The sequence below is a fragment of the Neolamprologus brichardi genome, chromosome 7, assembly GCF_056152115.1.
Source record: "Neolamprologus brichardi isolate AB-2024 chromosome 7, ASM5615211v1, whole genome shotgun sequence".
In the NCBI taxonomy this organism is placed as follows: domain Eukaryota; kingdom Metazoa; phylum Chordata; class Actinopteri; order Cichliformes; family Cichlidae; genus Neolamprologus; species Neolamprologus brichardi.
Genome location: NC_142110.1, coordinates 29084642 through 29102493, shown reverse-complemented (window position 1 = coordinate 29102493; position 17852 = coordinate 29084642). Strand labels below are relative to the sequence as shown.

The 17852-nt window shown below is 40.5% G+C and overlaps 1 protein-coding gene across 1 annotated transcript; it reads left to right on the top strand.

The window, feature by feature from the left end:
- Positions 1–3861: 3861 nt before the first annotated feature.
- On the top strand, positions 3862–17827 carry LOC102790992 (polypyrimidine tract-binding protein 3-like). Its single transcript, XM_006782154.3, has 14 exons — positions 3862–4043; positions 4827–4890; positions 4980–5146; positions 10161–10304; positions 10434–10595; positions 10704–10814; positions 10967–11123; positions 11703–11762; positions 11906–12018; positions 14392–14425; positions 14514–14606; positions 15000–15222; positions 15318–15395; positions 15791–17827. Exons 2-14 carry the CDS (start codon positions 4866–4868, stop codon positions 15921–15923), a joined length of 1500 nt encoding a protein of 499 aa, XP_006782217.1. The 5' UTR covers positions 3862–4043; positions 4827–4865; the 3' UTR covers positions 15924–17827.
- The last annotated feature ends 25 nt before the right edge of the window (positions 17828–17852 follow it).

The window sequence follows — 17852 nt, the reverse complement described above, 5'->3', positions numbered from 1 at the left end:
AACAAAAGAAAACTGTAAGTCATGGAGGCAACTGAAGATCATTTTTTGAGTCAACACCCTAAAAAACATGAAATTTACCAAAAGTATTCCATGCAGCTGAACAGTAGCGGTCTTTGATACGGGCGACACGGGCGGTTGCCCGGGGCGGCATCGTGGTGGGGGCAGCATCACGGGTATCGGCAAAAAAAAAAAAAAAAAAATTGCTCGTAGGCTACTCATGCTGCCCCGACATCAGCCAGCGCATAGTGGTAATGGTAAGGCACCGATCGGTTTTCTATCGCCCATTTGCTGGGAGTAAGGGCGCCCTCCGTTTGCGAGGTGCGCCTGCTGCTTGCGGCACAGGGAGGAGAGGGCGGGGCTGCGGGGGATTCTCTGGCTGGCTGGAGCAGCATCTAATAACCAACTCGGAAAATAAAACAAAAATAAAAAACAAACCAACATACACGAAAACACCAGACATCATGATACAGACTTATAATTTGCACCGATGTATTTTCCAAATTCTATAAGAGAGCCCTCGGTGCGCCTGCTTGCTGCTGAAGTCAAAGTAAACTTTATTGTCATCTCCGCTACAGTCCAGTATATAGAGAGACGAGACGACGAGGCTCCAGTTACAGCAGTGCAAGTAAACAAACAATAAATATAAGAAGAGTGAGAAAATAAATGTACACTTTAGGACCAGGGGTAAAGGGATCAATAACAATTTAAAATTTATAATTTACAGTTTGATGATTTAAAGTCTCACACAACCCGAGGGAGTGTTCGCCTGGGGTGCCAAACAGGCCAGGACCGCCACTGCAGCTGAATTTTTATTTTATTTTTTTCAGACCTGTGTAATGCAAAGAAAACCGAAAACCCCAACAATCACATGGCTCCCTGTGAGTAAGCACTTTAGCAACAAAGGGAAGGAAAAACTTCCCTTCAACAGGAAGAAACCTACAACAGGGAGGGGTAGCCGTTAGGGGAGGAAGACAGGACAAAGACACACTGTGTAAGAAGTTAAAAGCTATCTTGTAACCAATTTATTATACATATATATTAGGGGTGCAACAATACTGGTATCGATATTGAACCGTTCGATACAGTGCTTTCGGTTCGGTACACATATGTATGAACAATACAACATTTTGTATTTATTTTATCAACTTTTCTTCTGACGATGCTGTCTGTGTTGAGCGCTCAGTGGATCTGCGTTCGACTACTCCGCCTAGGCTGCACTGTCGAGTGCAGATCCACTGAGCGCAGTGCAAGCTAGCAAGACAGAGGCCCTTTCTCAATTCTCAAGTATGTGAGTACATCCTCGCGATTTGTACAATTAGAACACCAGCGTACTTGATGATGTCACAGGTCCGGAGTTTTTACTGCCGTCCCCTCTTAATTTAACTGTGAGTAATATGTTATGAAGCTTAACTTTAATCACAGCCAAACCGGTTTACTCAGGAACAAATAAAACACTGAAATAAACCAAACATTAACATTTAGAAGTGATCTAAGTGACTTATATATCATGTTTAACCTCAGTAGTGAAATCTCTATTAATAAAAATTTATTTTTTCAATCCAAAAAAATTTCATGCCTTTTTAATTTGTCATTTATTAATATATATATATACACACACACACACACACAAATTATACATGTACATACATTTATATTTTGTGTGTGTGTGTGTAAAAGTGAGTTGAAATCTTGGTTTGCACCAATAACTGAAGAGTTAGCAGATGTTGAATCAACAAACAAGAAATCAAAAACAGAATTGTGCTAAAAACTGGCAGAGTTCCTGTGTTTCAGAATATAAGACCTTATATAAAATATAAGACCTTATATAAGGTCTTATATTTTGAAGGTTGCAGTGGAGGTGAAGGTGGCAGTGCTGAGCAGACTGTGACCATGAAGCTAAGATGTTGCAGGAGAAACATATTGGACAGTGAGGATACTTTTGTAATCATGCTTGGACAGAGTTAAGCATCTTGGGTTATGATATTTGATAACAAAAAAAATTCTAGTCTGAGCAGGAAATGTAATGAAAATCAGGAACAAACTGTCCACCTGTGGCACCGTGAGCTAATTTTTTTTTTTTTTATCAAGAGACAAATAAAGGAAGTTTGTTCATCCCCTCCCAGATATGTGCTTCCAACAGACTGACAAGGCTGGGCACACAAAACAAAAACAATTAGACCAAAAAGGACACAGGGAACAGTTTTCACTGTTGTCACTGATGTTTACAAACTGATACAAGGAGGTTTGGTGTCTGTCCAGGGTCCTCTTCAGAACTACATGTATAACTCACCTGTTTCCTCTTTAGTTGCTCCTTTAGGGGCCTCAAACACCAATTCTCTGCATGTTTTCCTTCAGTACATCCATCAAATGTCTGAGGTCTAATGTCGAAAACACCTCAGCCTCACCTCAGACTTTGTCTCCAAACCGCTGAGCCTGAGCTCATGTGCCCTTTTCTAACCCTGCCCATCCTGCTCAACACCAAAAGAAGAGATTTTAACATCTTCAGCTCACCCTCCTGCCTTTTTAATCAGTGCCACCGTCCCTGAACCATCCATCACAGCAGGTTTCACTACGAGCTTATCAACTCTCCCTTTCATACATCACCCACTCATCTCTGTCCACTCCACCTTCCTTGTGTTGCTTTGGATGGCTGACTCTGGGTAATTAAACACTACCTTCACCATCAGATTCTGCTCCTTACATCTTCACCTTTATAACTCACCTGATTAAACTGTATTGAGGCTTAGAGTTTGCATTATTAGGGGTGGTCCTCAGACAGGTGCTGTAGTTTCTAGCTACCTGCTAGACTTCACCTCAGCTAATTTGAGTCCCTGAACTGGACCTGTGGACCGTGTTTGAGCTGTTGGAGCTTTTTTAAAAAAAAAATAGTGTTATAAAATCTGCTGTGGAGTCAAATGTACTAACAGACATTAAAAGAGTCTGAGGTGGAGTTCTGATGAGTGAAATTCTACAATTCAGCATTTAGCAGGTATCTGTGTCTGTACAGTAGATGGGTGATGTCATAGTGGCTACAGCTGGTCTGTCTTCAGTCAGATAAAGTTAAGAAAAAAGAAAAAGGATTACACTTCAGACAACAGTCCGATTAGTTTCTCCAAAATATACTAATACTAGAGGTGGTAGTCCAATGTGGAACAGCCATGGCAGGGAAACCAAATATGACAGTCTAAAATAGTACAACACTGCTCTCCCCTTTAAATATTACGCACCCAAACAAGAACACTCAGGAGTTCAACAAAAAGTGTGAAAAAAGTGCTTCCTTTTTCTTTTTTAAATAAAAGGAGTAGAGCTTTTTTTGTTCTATTTTCATAAAAGCTGCCAAAACTGGTAGAACTGCATTGCAATAATTTTTGCGATTGTTTTCAAATGTAGAATTTCAGATTTTTTCAAACACATATTATTTTACATGAATGAAGGCCTAATACATTTCAACATGTATTTTATTATAAATTACATTTTTATTTTACTTGAAGCAATTTTTATTAGTATTTATTTAGATTTATACCATATTTTGAATTTAAGGCAGAAATTACATTTATTTAATGTGTTTAATGGAGTTGTAATTGATAAGCAATTTTAAATTTATTTTATTTATGTTGCTTTGAAAAAGAATATAATAAACTAAGTACTTTTTATTTTATTCCATATTTCAGGAATTATTTCTCATTTTAATTTATGTTAATTTTACATACAAAACATGCATTTTCTTTTAAATGTCGTTTTGTAAAATCTTTTTACATTTATCTGTTTGTAATAGTATTTTTAAGTGTACATGTATTTGATATTGTTTTAAATACAATGAATATATGTGACTTATTCTTAAGTCTTTTAATTGTTACTATAATTATTGTATATCTTTTTATCTGAGGTGTGTCCTCCAGACGCCATGTTCTGTCGTGACGTCACCAAACGGGAAGTGAGCTCGTTGTTCTCCTTGGTGGCTGCCTGGCTGCGAAGGCTCGCGGACCAAAACAACTCCTTCTCTGCTGCGCTTCCTCCTCTTCCTCAGCACGGACCATGGACGGGTGAGAACGGGAAACCGTCCCGAACCTTCTCGGAACCGTTCCCACCGCACTTTTACCTTCCTTCCTCCCTTCGTTTCCTTGGTGACTGAACCGCACCTGCGCGAGCCTCAGGCGCGCCCCTCCCTGCCTGTTTGTTGTTGGTGTTTACTGAAACGCTCTCCCAGAGCTCCGTTTTCCTGCTCCTTGCGCGCTGTTTAGTTGCTCGTGCGCTGCGCTGTGCTGTGCTGTGCAACTCTGTTCTGTTCTGTTCGGCTCGGCGTGAAAGTGTCACGGGGCAACAGTAGCGACAGCCGCGGTGTTTTATTACCTGAAATCTCGCGATATGTGCGTGTTCACGCAAAGAGCAGACTGTGTACAAACAGAGAGGAATTACTTTCATTTTCTGTTGATTAGTTCGACTTTGGGGTTCTAAAATGTCGCCAGCAGAGCCCGAAGCTTCTTTAACTGATCCCGGGAAGAGGTTAATGGTTAAAATGTTAGCGGTAAAGTTAAAAAGAAGCTCAGAGCTGAAAATGAAGAAGTCATCAATCATTCCTGCAGTCTTTCTCAGGAAACAGGCTTTAAAGATCAATCACGTCTCAAAAAAAAATTGCAAGAGAAGACACAGGATTTCAAATATGGAGGTTCATGTGCTGCTGATTTGATAAATTCATTAATAAATTTGATTAGATTAGATGAAACTTTATTAATCCCTCGCGTGGGTTCCTCCGGGAAATTCAGTAAATTGATGAAATGTGATATAACTTTGATATTTCAATAACTGATTATTGTGTTTGTTTCCAGGAGTCAGAGTTCAGCTCGTCTGTCAGCAGCTCTGAGAACATGAGCTCCTCTCACCTGTCCACAGGTGAGTCTATGAAAGTCTATGAAAGTGAAGCTCCTCCCACCTGAACCCTTCCCATCATAATTTACCTGTCTGTTTCTGTCTATCTGCAGTGGATGGCACTGATAGACTGTGTGTTTCAGAGCGTGCTCAGTGCGTCCCATCTCGGGTCCTTCACCTGCGTCAGCTTCCCCCTGACGTCTCTGAACAGGAAGTGCTTTCTCTGGCGCTTCCCTTTGGTCGAGTTAGTCAGCTGATCACGCTGAAGACAAAGAATCAGGTGAGCGCTAACGATGCCAGCAAGGTGTGCAGTACACAACTGTCTGAATTCCTCCTAACCTGTTCTTTATTATTATTAAGTCATTGCTGGTGAAAGTGTGCAGGTTTATGTGGTTTAGAACCCTGAGCAATTCAGTTTTACTGTACAGCACATGTGCTCTTGCTAATTGGAGGAAAAGTGAAATAAAAATACACAAAATAAAAAGAAAGCCACTAAATTGTCCAGAGCGGCGTTCCGCTGCGACTGCTTGCGACGCCATCTTGCATCCAAATTTATTACTAACACATTTGGTAGCTGTGTGGGGGTTTGTGAGGTTGTACTGAGTGAGTAATCACCGTGTGTCATTATATAGCTCTTTAGTTAGCCACAAGAAGGCCCTTTGTTATTCACTTCAGTTCAGTTTTATTTATACAGCACCAAATCACAACATGTCGTAAGGTAAAGACCCTACAATAGACCCTCACTATCCTGTCTCCCCTCCCTCACCCCCAACGCCCAACGTGAGTTGTACCCACCTATCTTTCCATCGTCTGGATTCACTTACCCTAACATCTGCAATCAGGATAAGCAGTCACACCAAGCTGCAAAGGGAGATAAAGCTGTAATATGAGAAAAAATCTAACAAGATTGAACACAGTATACAGATGCCTGCTTAACGAAAGTAGTGGTGGAGGACCAGCGCTTTATGAAGGCGTGAGTGCTTTAAATGCTTCGGTCAGTTAGACTGGACAACAGCTTAGCCTATTTAAAGCCTGGAAAGAACGCCAGTTAAAATGTGACTGTGTGAATGTGCGACTGCAATGTTTTTTTCTGACAAAAACAAGGCAATATCTAAATAAAAGCTTGTGCAGAAACATGAAAATGATGATAAAATGTATCGAGACTTTTGTCAAATAATAAAAACAAGATGACATCCAATCAGAAGAAATAAGTTGTGTACAAAGGCGGGACGAGTTTGGAAGGTATCTGTTTAGAATATGGAAGGCTTTTGGAAATGGCACTGTTTCTCATAAATTCGACAAAATGTAACTTCTTAGGAGGAATAGAAGAGCAGACAGATGAACACGTGCCAGGCACTTTTGATGTCTAGGAAAATAAGACGCTTTGCAAACTGTAGATCAGCTCTCACTGATAAAATCATCACAGATTTTAGACTATTTCATTCAACTGAATCAACTTCAGATTTAGTCCATTTAATACTATAATAACATTGTTGTAACTTGTTTGCATTAAACGGGTAAAAAAAAAGAAAAGAAGTAAAGCTGCATCTAACAATCTATGTTTATACTGATGCTCATTGGGGAAGCACAGAGACATTCAGTTTAGTTCAGTTTTATTTGTACAGCACCAAACAGTCACCTCACACCTCACATATTGTAAAATAAAAACTCTACAATACTGCGGAGAAAACCCCAACAATTAAGCAACCCCTATGAACAAGCACCTCAGCGACTGTGGGAAGGAAAAGCTCCCTTTTAACAGGTAGAAACCTCCAGTAGAAACAGGTTCAGGCAGGGGTGGCCATGTGCAGCGACCGGTTTGACAGGACAAAGACATGCTGTGGAAGAGAGCCAGAGATTAATAATAACTAATGATTAATTTCAGGTTTATTAACACATAGTGAGTGAAGAAGAAACACTCAGTGCATAATGGGAATCCCCCAGCAGCCTACACCTATTGCATCATAACTACGGGAGGATTCAGGGTCACTTGGTCCAACCCTCTCCGCGAGAGAGACTCTGCGCAGCAGTCTGATGGCTCTGCCAGGAGTGGCGATGCTGTTTTCAAGAGAATTGATTAGTCAGTAGGTGGGAGTTTCACACCTGTTGATGTGTAATCTGGAACATAGTCTGTTGCAGCATAAGTAACCATAGCGATATATCCCAGTAAAAAGTGAACCACCTTTGTAACACAGAAAAAAAGAGTTAAACCTGAAGTCACATGGATAAGACCAAATCCTGCTTCATAGCGCAGGCCTCTGGACATCAGAGTGAAGGAGCGGAGAGATGAAGCAAAATGAATTCCCGCCCACAACTAGGGCTGCCACGATTAGTCGACTAGTCACGATTACGTCGACTATCAAAATCGTCGACGACTGATTTAATAGTCGACATGTCGTTTGAAGCTTTGTAAGAGCCCAAAAGACGCAGGAATAAGTAGTAGGATTTAAGAGTGTAATAACGGACTGAAACAGAAGATGGCAGCAATGCATGTACAAGGATGCCAGCTGCCGTTAAACCCCGAAGAAGAAATAGCTGTGTCCCAGAATTCATAGCGCAGCCCAGCTCAGTTTCCAACAATGGCGGCAGCTAGTTAGTTTTAATATTACTCTTATTACTGTTTCTGGGTCACAAAATAAACGTTTAGCATATTTTCAGGCGAGAATGTAACTGTATAAACCTCAAATATCTGCTCAGTTTATCAAGACACCACATATTTGCAAAAGTGCTCCGACGTTTTCGGAGACGTCTGTTACCCACTAGCTCGATAGCTAGCCGGGGGCAAGCCTCACTAGGGCCCGTGAAAACACCGGACTCCCGGCAAATCGTTTTTAAACCCACCGCCATCTTTCGCTCCTCAGGTTAAATATATATAAGTCACTTAGATAACTTAAAAATGTTATTGTTTTGCTTTTTTTAGTATTTTATTTGTTCCTGAGTAAATTGGTTTGGCTGAGATTAAAGTTATAGTTTTTACACGCAGACAACTGATTATCAGAAGTGTGAGATGCTCGAGAATTTACTCCGGTGTCCTGTTATATTTTAGATAGCAAGGAACAGACGGCTGAGTTTATTAAACTTCACTGAAACAACCTGCAGATTTCATTAAAATTTAATAAACTATCATCTTGTCTTTATTTTTAGTTAGCACATACCTTAAACACTTAAAGCTGTAAGCTAATGATAGTTATATAAGAGCAGATGCTGCTGGTGCAATAAGCTGTACGTTTTACATCCAATGGATGCATGATCTGATTAGTCTACTAATCGCAAAAATAATTGCTGACTAGTCGACTATCAAAATAATCGTTTGTGGCAGCCCTACCCACAACACCTCTTCGTTGAATTCAAATTTAGTGGGAAAATGGGCATGTCAGTTTTGTTTCTTAGTAAAAACAGTTAATATGATTGTACCCTGTATATGCAGAGCTCCAGCTGAGCCAACCAGCACACTGTTTATTTGTATTTTATCTTGTCTATGTCATCACGCCGCATGTGACTCAGATTGTCTATTTTTAATGGCTTCTCATTGCTTTAGTGCCCTCTCAGGTTCTTACAGATGACCTCTCATCCAGAGATAAATAATCCTTCATTGATGCATTGGACACTACAAGTTATTTTAATAATAGTCTCATGGCTCCGACACTAACAGTGACATGTTCATGGAAACAAGTAATGACATGTTTCAGGTGTGAGTCATGGCACCAGAGCTGAACTCTTATTTCAGCTTCTGTTGTAATATGGTGTTGTGCAAAAGTTTCAAGTCAGCCCTCATTTCTTTGTATTTTGATGGAACGATGGGAAATCGGTTCAGTGAAACCTGTGCAGAGATAAATGGTTCCACCCGCAGCTGCTCTGAGGTATGTGGAAGTATCGGGGGACAGATACTGAACCCTAAATTACCCACGATACATCCATCAGAGCGCAACAAGTGTATGTGAATGTTAGGCAGGGTCTAAGCTAGGGCTGCACGATTAATCGTTAGAAAATCGCGATCTCAATTCATACTTATGTGCGATCTCATTTCCAAATGACAACGATTAAAAAAAAAAAAAAAAAGACGACGATGATTGTACCGCATATTGATCCGGGACGTAATCTGCATGAAAACAAGCGCTCACTCTTCCTGCTCAACAAATGACAAGGGCGGAGCCTTATACCACGTGATACAGAAGCTGGCTGCTAAAATTGGCAGGGAAAAAACAATGGAGAGCTCGTCCCGGTCAACCACCCAAACATCAATAACGGGAACCTTATACAGCGCTTCCCTATACCCGTCGAACTCCTACAGGCACAAAGAAATTACGGAGGCTATTACTTATCGCCTGACCAAAGATATGGCCCCCATCAACACTGTGCAAAACGAGGGATTTAGGAAAATGATCAACACCCTAGACGCTACACAGTGCCGTCCCGCAACTATTTTTCTATTGTTGCACTACCTGCTCTATACACGCAGTGTCAAGCAACGGTGGAGACGGAATTTCAAGCAGTACAACATTTTCCGGCAACGACAAAATGTGAGACATTTGTTGTTTTTATGTTTATTTATTGTTTTTATGTTCAGTCTCAACTGTTACGAAGTTGATGTGCAGTTAATAAGTGCAATAAATATTTATATTGGAAAAGAAAATTGTGAGAGAATCGTGATCTCAATTCTAAGCAAAAAAATCGTGATTCTCATTTTATGCAAAATCGTCCAGCCCTTAGTCTAAGCCACTCTTCCACTGAGTGGTGTTTTTATGACAGGCTGTAACAGGCGAGTAACAAAGAGTCTAAAATTATTTAAAGCTGGTTCCTCACTAAGCTTTCTGTTGTGCATAGTCACTTGTTATTCTTTGTGTTTGGAGCATTTTCATTCTTGAATGGCTCACAGAGAGCGGGTTTACAAACAAAAAACTGTCTTTCCTGAAAATGGTCAGAAATAAGGGGCGGTTCAAGACTTCTGCACAGCACTGTGGTTCACTGTGTTGTGCAATTTGTGAGGTAGTGAAAGTCAAACACATGATGGCTGAGGCTTTGTGTTCTCTTCAGTATCCTTTGTGGTCTCATCTCAGCGTGGATTAAAATAATGAAAGGCTTTTGTACTGCTCCCTCACTGCTTTATTTTGTTTACACCTGACTGTTGTCACATGATCCAAGCAAATCTTTTTTTTTCCCTTCTGTGTGAATGGACAGATTTTCTACAGAGAGCAGCTCTAGCTAATGTTAGCTTAGAAAAGACGTCCCACCGTGACAGACTCACACAGAGAGGAACACGTGAAATTTTTAAGTAATCGTTTTTTTCTTTTCAGGCGTTTTTAGAAATGGCGTCAGAAGAAGCCGCTGTTACCATGGTGAACTACTACACCTCAGCCACTCCCTCCATCAGGAGCCAGCCAGTCTACATTCAGTACTCCACCCATCGCGAGCTCAAGACTGACAATATGACCAATCAGGTGAGGAGCAGCAGCTCAGGCCCCACCCATGGTGTCTGTTTATTTGTTTGAAGTTTGATCTGTCATCTGTTTACAAAAAGCAGCGAGATGGTCCTTTAAACAATCAATAAGATGTTTGTTTGCTGACAGAGGGCTCAGGCAACGCTGCAGGCCATGAATGCAGGAGCAGTGCACTCTGGGAACATGGCTTCAGGTGGGGAGGGCCGGGGCATAGCTCCAGGTCAGAGTCCCGTCCTGAGAATCATTGTGGAGAATTTATTTTACCCTGTGACTCTGGAGGTTCTCCAGCAGGTCAGGACTGCAGATATCATCAGTGTTACTATTGTTATTATTATTGAAGTTTTTATTATCATGTCCTGTCTAACAGTTCTTGGTGGTATTAATAAAATTTTTCCACAGATCTTTAGTAAGTTTGGCTCCGTGCTGAAGATCATCACGTTCACCAGAAACAACCAGTTTCAGGCTCTCCTGCAGTTCAGCGACACCGTGCATGCTCAGCACGCCAAGGCTGTGAGTCATACACCTACACACACACACACACACACACACACACACACACACACACACACACACACACACATATTTAGAAATCCAGCTCCAGTTCTAGGTCTGAACTGGTGCGGGTCCAGTCAGATCACAGTATGTGTCCTTCTGTCTGTCAGACTCTAGACGGTCAGAACATCTATAACGGCTGCTGCACGCTGAGGATTGACTTCTCCAAACTGAGCGTGCTCAACGTGAAGTACAACAACGACAAGAGTCGGGACTTCACCAGAGCCGACCTGCCAAGCGGAGAGCTAGAGCCCGCCGCCACCTTCGGTAAGAGTAAGGGCCTGTCTCAATATGCATACTTTTGCGTACTTGTGTTCTCGTGTACTCGTGATAAGTCATCAGTCAGAGACCAAGTACTGTTCCAGTTCAAAGTACGCATCAAGCCGAAAAATTCCCTCCGACGTCTTCGGAGACGTCTGTTACCCACCAGCTCCATAGCAGACTGGGAGGTCGAGGATCACTAGAGCCGGCGAGAACAGCGGATTCCCAGCACATCATTTTCAACCCCCCCGCAGTCTTTTGCTACTCAGGTTAAACATGATATATAGGTCTCTTAGATAACTTTGAAATGTTAATGTTTGGCTTTTTTCAGTGTTTTATTTGTTCCTGAGTAAATCGAGTTGGCTGAGATTAAAGTTAAGCTTCATAACATATTAGTCACAGTTAAATTAAGAGGGGACGGCAGAAAAAGTACGCTGGTGTTTCAGTTGTACAAATTGCAAGTCCGTACTCATTAAGCGCACACACCTCGACTGACCAGCAGCTGTCATTTCTATAACTCTATGCAGACCTCAGAGTCATTGTATGGGGGCGGGGCTTGTGAGCTAACCTGTATGTGTGTTTCAGGTGTAGCTTTGCCTCCGTATGGAGCAGCGGCATTCCCACCCACTTTCCACCAACACACAGGTGAGTTGCACATGAACATCACCTTTGACCATTGACATTTACATGTTTTAAGACGAGTCCATGTTTAATAATCCGGCTGCTGGATGCGCTGAGTGTGAATATGGAAACCACTGAAATAAAGTTTTGGTGTTTTCCGTCCTCAGGTCTGTCCATGGCGGCCGTCCCCGGCTCGCTAGTGTCTCATCCTCGCGTCTCGCTGCAGATGGCGCCTCCTGCTGTCCATTCGGTGCTGCTGGTGTCGAACCTGAACCCAGAGGTCAGAGGTCACACATGCTCGCTCACACAGTCACTATCCAATCAGAGCACAGCTCACTGAGCTAACTTGTTTTTTGTTTTTGACCAAAATAACAATTACAGCACTCATTTTACATGACAACAAAAAGCTACATACAGGTACGAGTGGTTAAGAACAAAGCAGCCATCGAATAAAGAACAAAAGAACAGTATAGGTCAGAAATACCATAAAGCAGCATACAAGTACAGTAAGGTGATCTATCATATAAAAGTAAAAAACAAAAGTACGCACATACAATCAAGTAAGGTGTGAGCTTTATTTAAGTTACACTTGTCTAATGAAGCCTTCCACAGCAACACTTCATTTTTAAATCCAGCAAAAATTGGAGTAATTTTCAATAAGCGACGTTTGTGAATGAAAAATTTTGCAACTATAATCTAATACTTGAAAGGTTAGAGAAGGGCAGTCAATATTTATGAAGGTTAGCCAGTACTGAAAATCATCCCCAAAAGATCTGGAACTTTCACGTGAATAAAAAAGATGCTCTGTAGTCTTAATATCAGTATTGCAGAAAGTGCATGCATTCGTATCTACAGGGTGGACCATTTATATGGATACACCGTAATAACATGGTTGGTGATATTAAAGTCCTGTTCGTGGCACATTAGTATATGTGAGGGGGCAAACTCCTCAAGATGGGCGGTGACCATGGTGGCCATTTAGAAGTCGGCCATCTTGGATACAACTTTTGTTTTTTCAATAGGAAGAGGGCCATGTGACACATCACACTTATTGGTAATGTCACAAGAAAAACAATGGTGTGCTTGGTTTCAACGTAACTTTATTCTTTCATGAGTTATTTACAAGTTTCTGACCACTTATAAAATGTGTTCAATGTGCTGCCCATTGTGTTGTATTGTCAATGCAACCCCCCTCCCACTCTTCACACACTGATAGCAACACCGCAGGAGAAATGCCAGCACAGGCATCCAGTATCCGTAGTTTCAGGTGCTGCACATCTCGTATCTTCACACCATAGACAATTGCCTTCAGATGAAAGTCTAAGGGGGTCAGATTGGGAGACCTTGGGGGCCATTCAACTGGCCCACGACGACCAATCCACTTTCCAGGAAACTGTTCATCTAGGAATGCTCGGACCTGGCACCCATAATGTGGTGGTGCACCATCTTGCTGGAAAAACTCAAGGAACGTGCCAGCTTCAGTGCATAAAGAGGGAAACACATCATCATGTAGCAATTTCAAATATCCAGTGGCCTTGAGGTTTCCATTGATGAAGAATGGACCCACTATCGTTGTACCCCATATACCACACCAAACCATCACTTTTGTTGTTCCAACAGTCTTGGAGGGATCCATCCAATGTGGGTTAGTGTCAGACCAATAGCGGTGGTTTTGTTTGTTAACTTCACCATTCACATAAAAGTTTGCCTCATCACTGAACAAAATCTTCTGCGTGAACTGAGGGTCCTGTTCCAATTTTTTTTTTTTTTGCCCATTCTGCAAATTCTGTGCACCGATCTGGGTCATCCTCGTTGAGATGCTGCAGTAGCTGGAGTTTGTAAGGGTGCCATTTGTGAGTAGCTAATATCCGCCAAAGGGATGTTCGACTAATGCCACTCTCCAGTGACATGCGGCGAGCGCTACACTGTGGGCTCTTGCTGAATGAAGCTAGGACAGCCACTGATGTTTCTTTATTAGTGACAGTTTTCTTGCGTCCACATTTTGGCAAATCCAACACTGAACCAGTTTCACGAAACTTAGCAAGCAGTTTGCCGACTGTAGCATGGGAGAGGGGTGGTCTCGTAGGGTGTCTTGCATTGAAATCTGCTGCAATGACCCGGTTACTGCGTTCACCAGATATCAACACAATTTCGATCCGCTCCTCACATGTTAACCTCTTCGACATGTCAATGGCTGTGAACAAAGAGAAACTTGTAAATAACTCATGAAAGAATAAAGTTACGTTGAAACCAAGCACACCATTGTTTTTCTTGTGACATTACCAATAAGTTTGATGTGTCACATGGCCCTCTTCCTATTGAAAAAACAAAAGTTGTATCCAAGATGGCCGACTTCTAAATGGCCACCATGGTCACCACCCATCTTGAGGAGTTTGCCCCCTCACATATACTAATGTGCCACAAACAGGACTTTAATATCACCAACCATTCCCATGTTATTACGGTGTATCCATATAAATGGCCCACCCTGTAGACTGAATTTCTTGTGAAGCTAGTCATTGGACAGATATATGGCATTTAAATTTTTAAATTGATTTTCTTTTGCTTTCGGTGGAATTGGAAAGGAAAGATACTTAGTCAAAAACCTTAAACATATATTTTCCACTGAACTAATTTTATTCACCTTCTGCAGAACGTCACGCCTCACTGCCTCTTCATCCTGTTCGGTAAGAAAACTCCGATTTTATTTCTTTAACGTGTTTGAAACGTGTTTCTGTGCTGATTCATTGACAGTTTTGTTTCATGTTTTTTCAGGTGTTTACGGAGACGTTCAGAGAGTGAAAATCCTCTTCAACAAGAAGGAAAACGCTCTTGTTCAGATGAGCGACGCCACGCAGGCTCAACTCGGTCTGAAACAATTCAGTTCATTAAAAAAAAACAAAATTAATTAATTTTAACATTTTTTCTGCATTTTTAATGAAGCTGTGAGCGATGATACAGAAGGTCAGAGCTGCTTTAGTTTTTAATTCCAGTTCAGTGAATTAATCTGTGATGATGATTAATTCAGCATAATAATAAATATTGTCATGAATAATGACTAAATGCACGGGAGTACAGTGGTCAATTGAATTATAATGAATGAAAAGTTCGGAATTGTATTTTTAATGATTTTAATACTGTAATGGATGAGCAGAAGAAAAAACTTTGTTTATCTCAAAAATATCTGTTGATAAATTCAATCGTTGTCTTAGTTTTTCATTATTATTTATTGAATAATCTCTATTTGTTCCTCAATGACAGCGATGAGTCACCTGAACGGGCAGCGTCTCCATGGTAACGTGATCCGGGTGACGTTGTCCAAACACCCGGTGGTGCAGCTGCCTCGCGGAGGGGCTGGGCAAGAAGAACAAGCACTGACTCGGGACTTCTCAGGCTCTGCCCTCCACCGCTTCAAAAAGCCGGGCTCCAAAAACTTCAACAACATCTTCCCTCCGTCAGCCACGTTGCACCTCTCCAACATCCCGTAAGACCGCCTCGCTTCCTGTTTGATGTTTTTGACTCTTGGAGACTGATATGCATTTAAATATCTTTGTCCTTCATTGTTTCCTTGTTTCCTAGCTCTTCAGTGAGCGAGGAGGCGTTGAAGGATTTATTTTCTTTGAATGGATTTGCAGTAAAAGCTTTCAAGTTTTTCCAGTAAGTAACAAAGCAACTCCATTCACTGATTTGTGCTTGTTAACCAATCAGAAAAAAGCAGATTATCTGATTTATTTAAAAAGAAAAATACTAAAACAAAAAAACATATTTTTTAAATACAAATGTTACTGAATAATTTTAAATTTTAATTTTTAGAAAATATTATTTAAATCTATAATTTTTTACTGTATGAAATGTTTACTTTACGAAATAATGAAAAAAGAAAAAAGAAATAAACTGTTTAAAAAGTTCAGTTTTCTGTTCAGTTTCTAATGTTAAAAAAAAAATATTAAAAATTCTTTAAACTTTTTTTTTGTAAGTGTTTATGTACTCCTTTCCTCTCCCTCCTTTCTGATGGGTTGTGCTTGATGATGTCACTTCCTCTGATGTCACAGGAAGGACAGGAAGATGGCGCTGATGCAGCTGGCTTCGGTGGAGGAAGCCATTGAGGCTCTGATCGCCCTTCACGACCACCAGTTGGACCACAACCAGCACCTCCGTGTGTCCTTTTCCAAGTCCACCATCTGACCTTTGACCTCTGAGCGGCCGCTCAGAGCGCAGGGCTTCTGATTGGCCCGCGGCGCAGACAGACAGACCATGGGAATATCTTTCTGTGCCTACAGCCAGCCTCGTATCATGGTGGCAAATGATGTCACAACCGAGGGTCATGGCCATGGCTACAGAGGTTACAGAGCACATTCCGGAGCAGACTGAGTAGCAGTGCATTGTGGGTAATGAAGTCCATCATGGAGGTGACGTCAGTTTGTGTTTGTTAATGTGATGCAGGAAAAGAAATCAGGAAGTAAAAAAAAAAAGAAGGAAAAAACCTGCCTTTTATCAAAGGTTTACTTTGAATTTATCTTTATTTAAAATTACCAATGAGCATTAAGTAAATTATTATAGATATTATTTTTAAATGAAATGAAATGATTTGACCCTTTTTTGTGTTTAAAATTCAGATTCCAACGTTTTTCTTTTTACTTCAGGTTTTTATTTTTCTCGTTCTTCACAAACTTCCGCCTTGTTATTTTTGAATTTTCAGCCTCTCTGCACACTGCCGTCTGATTGGCTGGAATTATGTTAATGATTATTATTTTTAATTATTATTTTAGGGTTAAGCTGCGATCTCAAATCTTCTTCTGTGCCTTATTTTCTGAATTATTCTGCTGGGTTCTGGTTTTTTACGTGGTGTTTGGAGGTTTTGGTGACGGATTGTGTTTGTGTGTCTTTAGATTTTTTTCTAATTTTTTTTTTTTTAAGTAGAATTTTTCTACATCATTTAAAATATTTTTTGTTGGTGGTCAACATTTTGGGTGGGTTTTTTAATCATGAATGTATTTATACTGTACAACATGTAAGGCTTTCTGTGTGTTTGTGCGTGGGTATTTATGTGTGTGTGTGTGTGTGTGTGTGTGTGTATTAAGCTGAGTTGTGAGTGGTTGAGCTTCAAATGTCCCATCTTTTACTGAATTAATTTTATTAATTTCACTCCCTTATTTTAATATTTTTTTTCATTTTCTGTTTGGATTCGATTTTTTTTTTTAAATGGGAAAAAAGCCACAAAATACAGGAAGCTGCCGATTCCCAGTTTGCCTTCTGACCTCAGACCTGCCTACCGCTGCCATTTAGTTCATTTTCTGTTCAACTTTCCCCATTTTACATTTTTAATTTACTTCTTTTAATATTGGAGTTTTTTTCCACTTATTTAAAGATTTTAAGCACTTTATGTGAAATTGTTACAAGCGTTGTGGGTGGGTGGGGCCAAAACAAGCCAAAGTTCCTGTGCCTTTTAATTGGACAAATCCATTTGCCCCCATTATGAAATCACTTCCTGTTTGAATGGCCTAGAAAACTGTTTTCCTTCTTTTAAATTTAAATGTAAACCACACCGTTTTTTAAAAAAAGAATTTTGCGATAAACCCACCTACTATTGCCTTTCAAAATAACATTCCCTGCTAATGTTTTGAAAGCATTTTTGTTTACAGTTGTCTACATATTTATTCTAGCCTTGGTTAATTAATTAATAAACAGTTGGGATTAAAAAGCGCGTATGTGAAAACATGAAATCTTCAAAATATATTTGCCCTTTCAGAATAAGGTTAGAAATGGTTGTTTAAAATGTTGGGATTTTATTTTGATTTTTATTTAAACTTTTTGTTAAAACAAACTGTTTTTATACCTGAATGTATCAGCTGATGTAAAGTAGTTGTGGTGCATTGTGGGAGCTGGTGGGACTTTATTGTTATTATATGAAATATTTTTAACATGGACCAGTGCATGATGGGAGGGGGCAGTGCTAAACTAAGCCGCACTCTGCTCCAAAACAAAGTTTGTTAATTTTTATTTATTCTGAAACTTTGACAGGAAGTTGTAGCATGAATCACTGAATAATTAAATAAAATCATCTGACTGCCAAAGACTCCGCCCACTCAATCAACTGAGCCAGTCGCAAAACAC

What these genes read in the sequence shown, in the direction of transcription:
- LOC102790992 (XM_006782154.3), top strand. Translation starts at nt 4,866, where the DNA reads ATGAGCTCCTCTCACCTGTCCACAG. An exon ending in CACTTTCCACCAACACACAG is followed by an intron (nt 11,763 to 11,905) that starts GTGAGTTGCACA and finishes TTCCGTCCTCAG; the next exon opens with GTCTGTCCATGGCGGCCGTC. An exon ending in CTGCCTCTTCATCCTGTTCG is followed by an intron (nt 14,426 to 14,513) that starts GTAAGAAAACTC and finishes ATGTTTTTTCAG; the next exon opens with GTGTTTACGGAGACGTTCAG.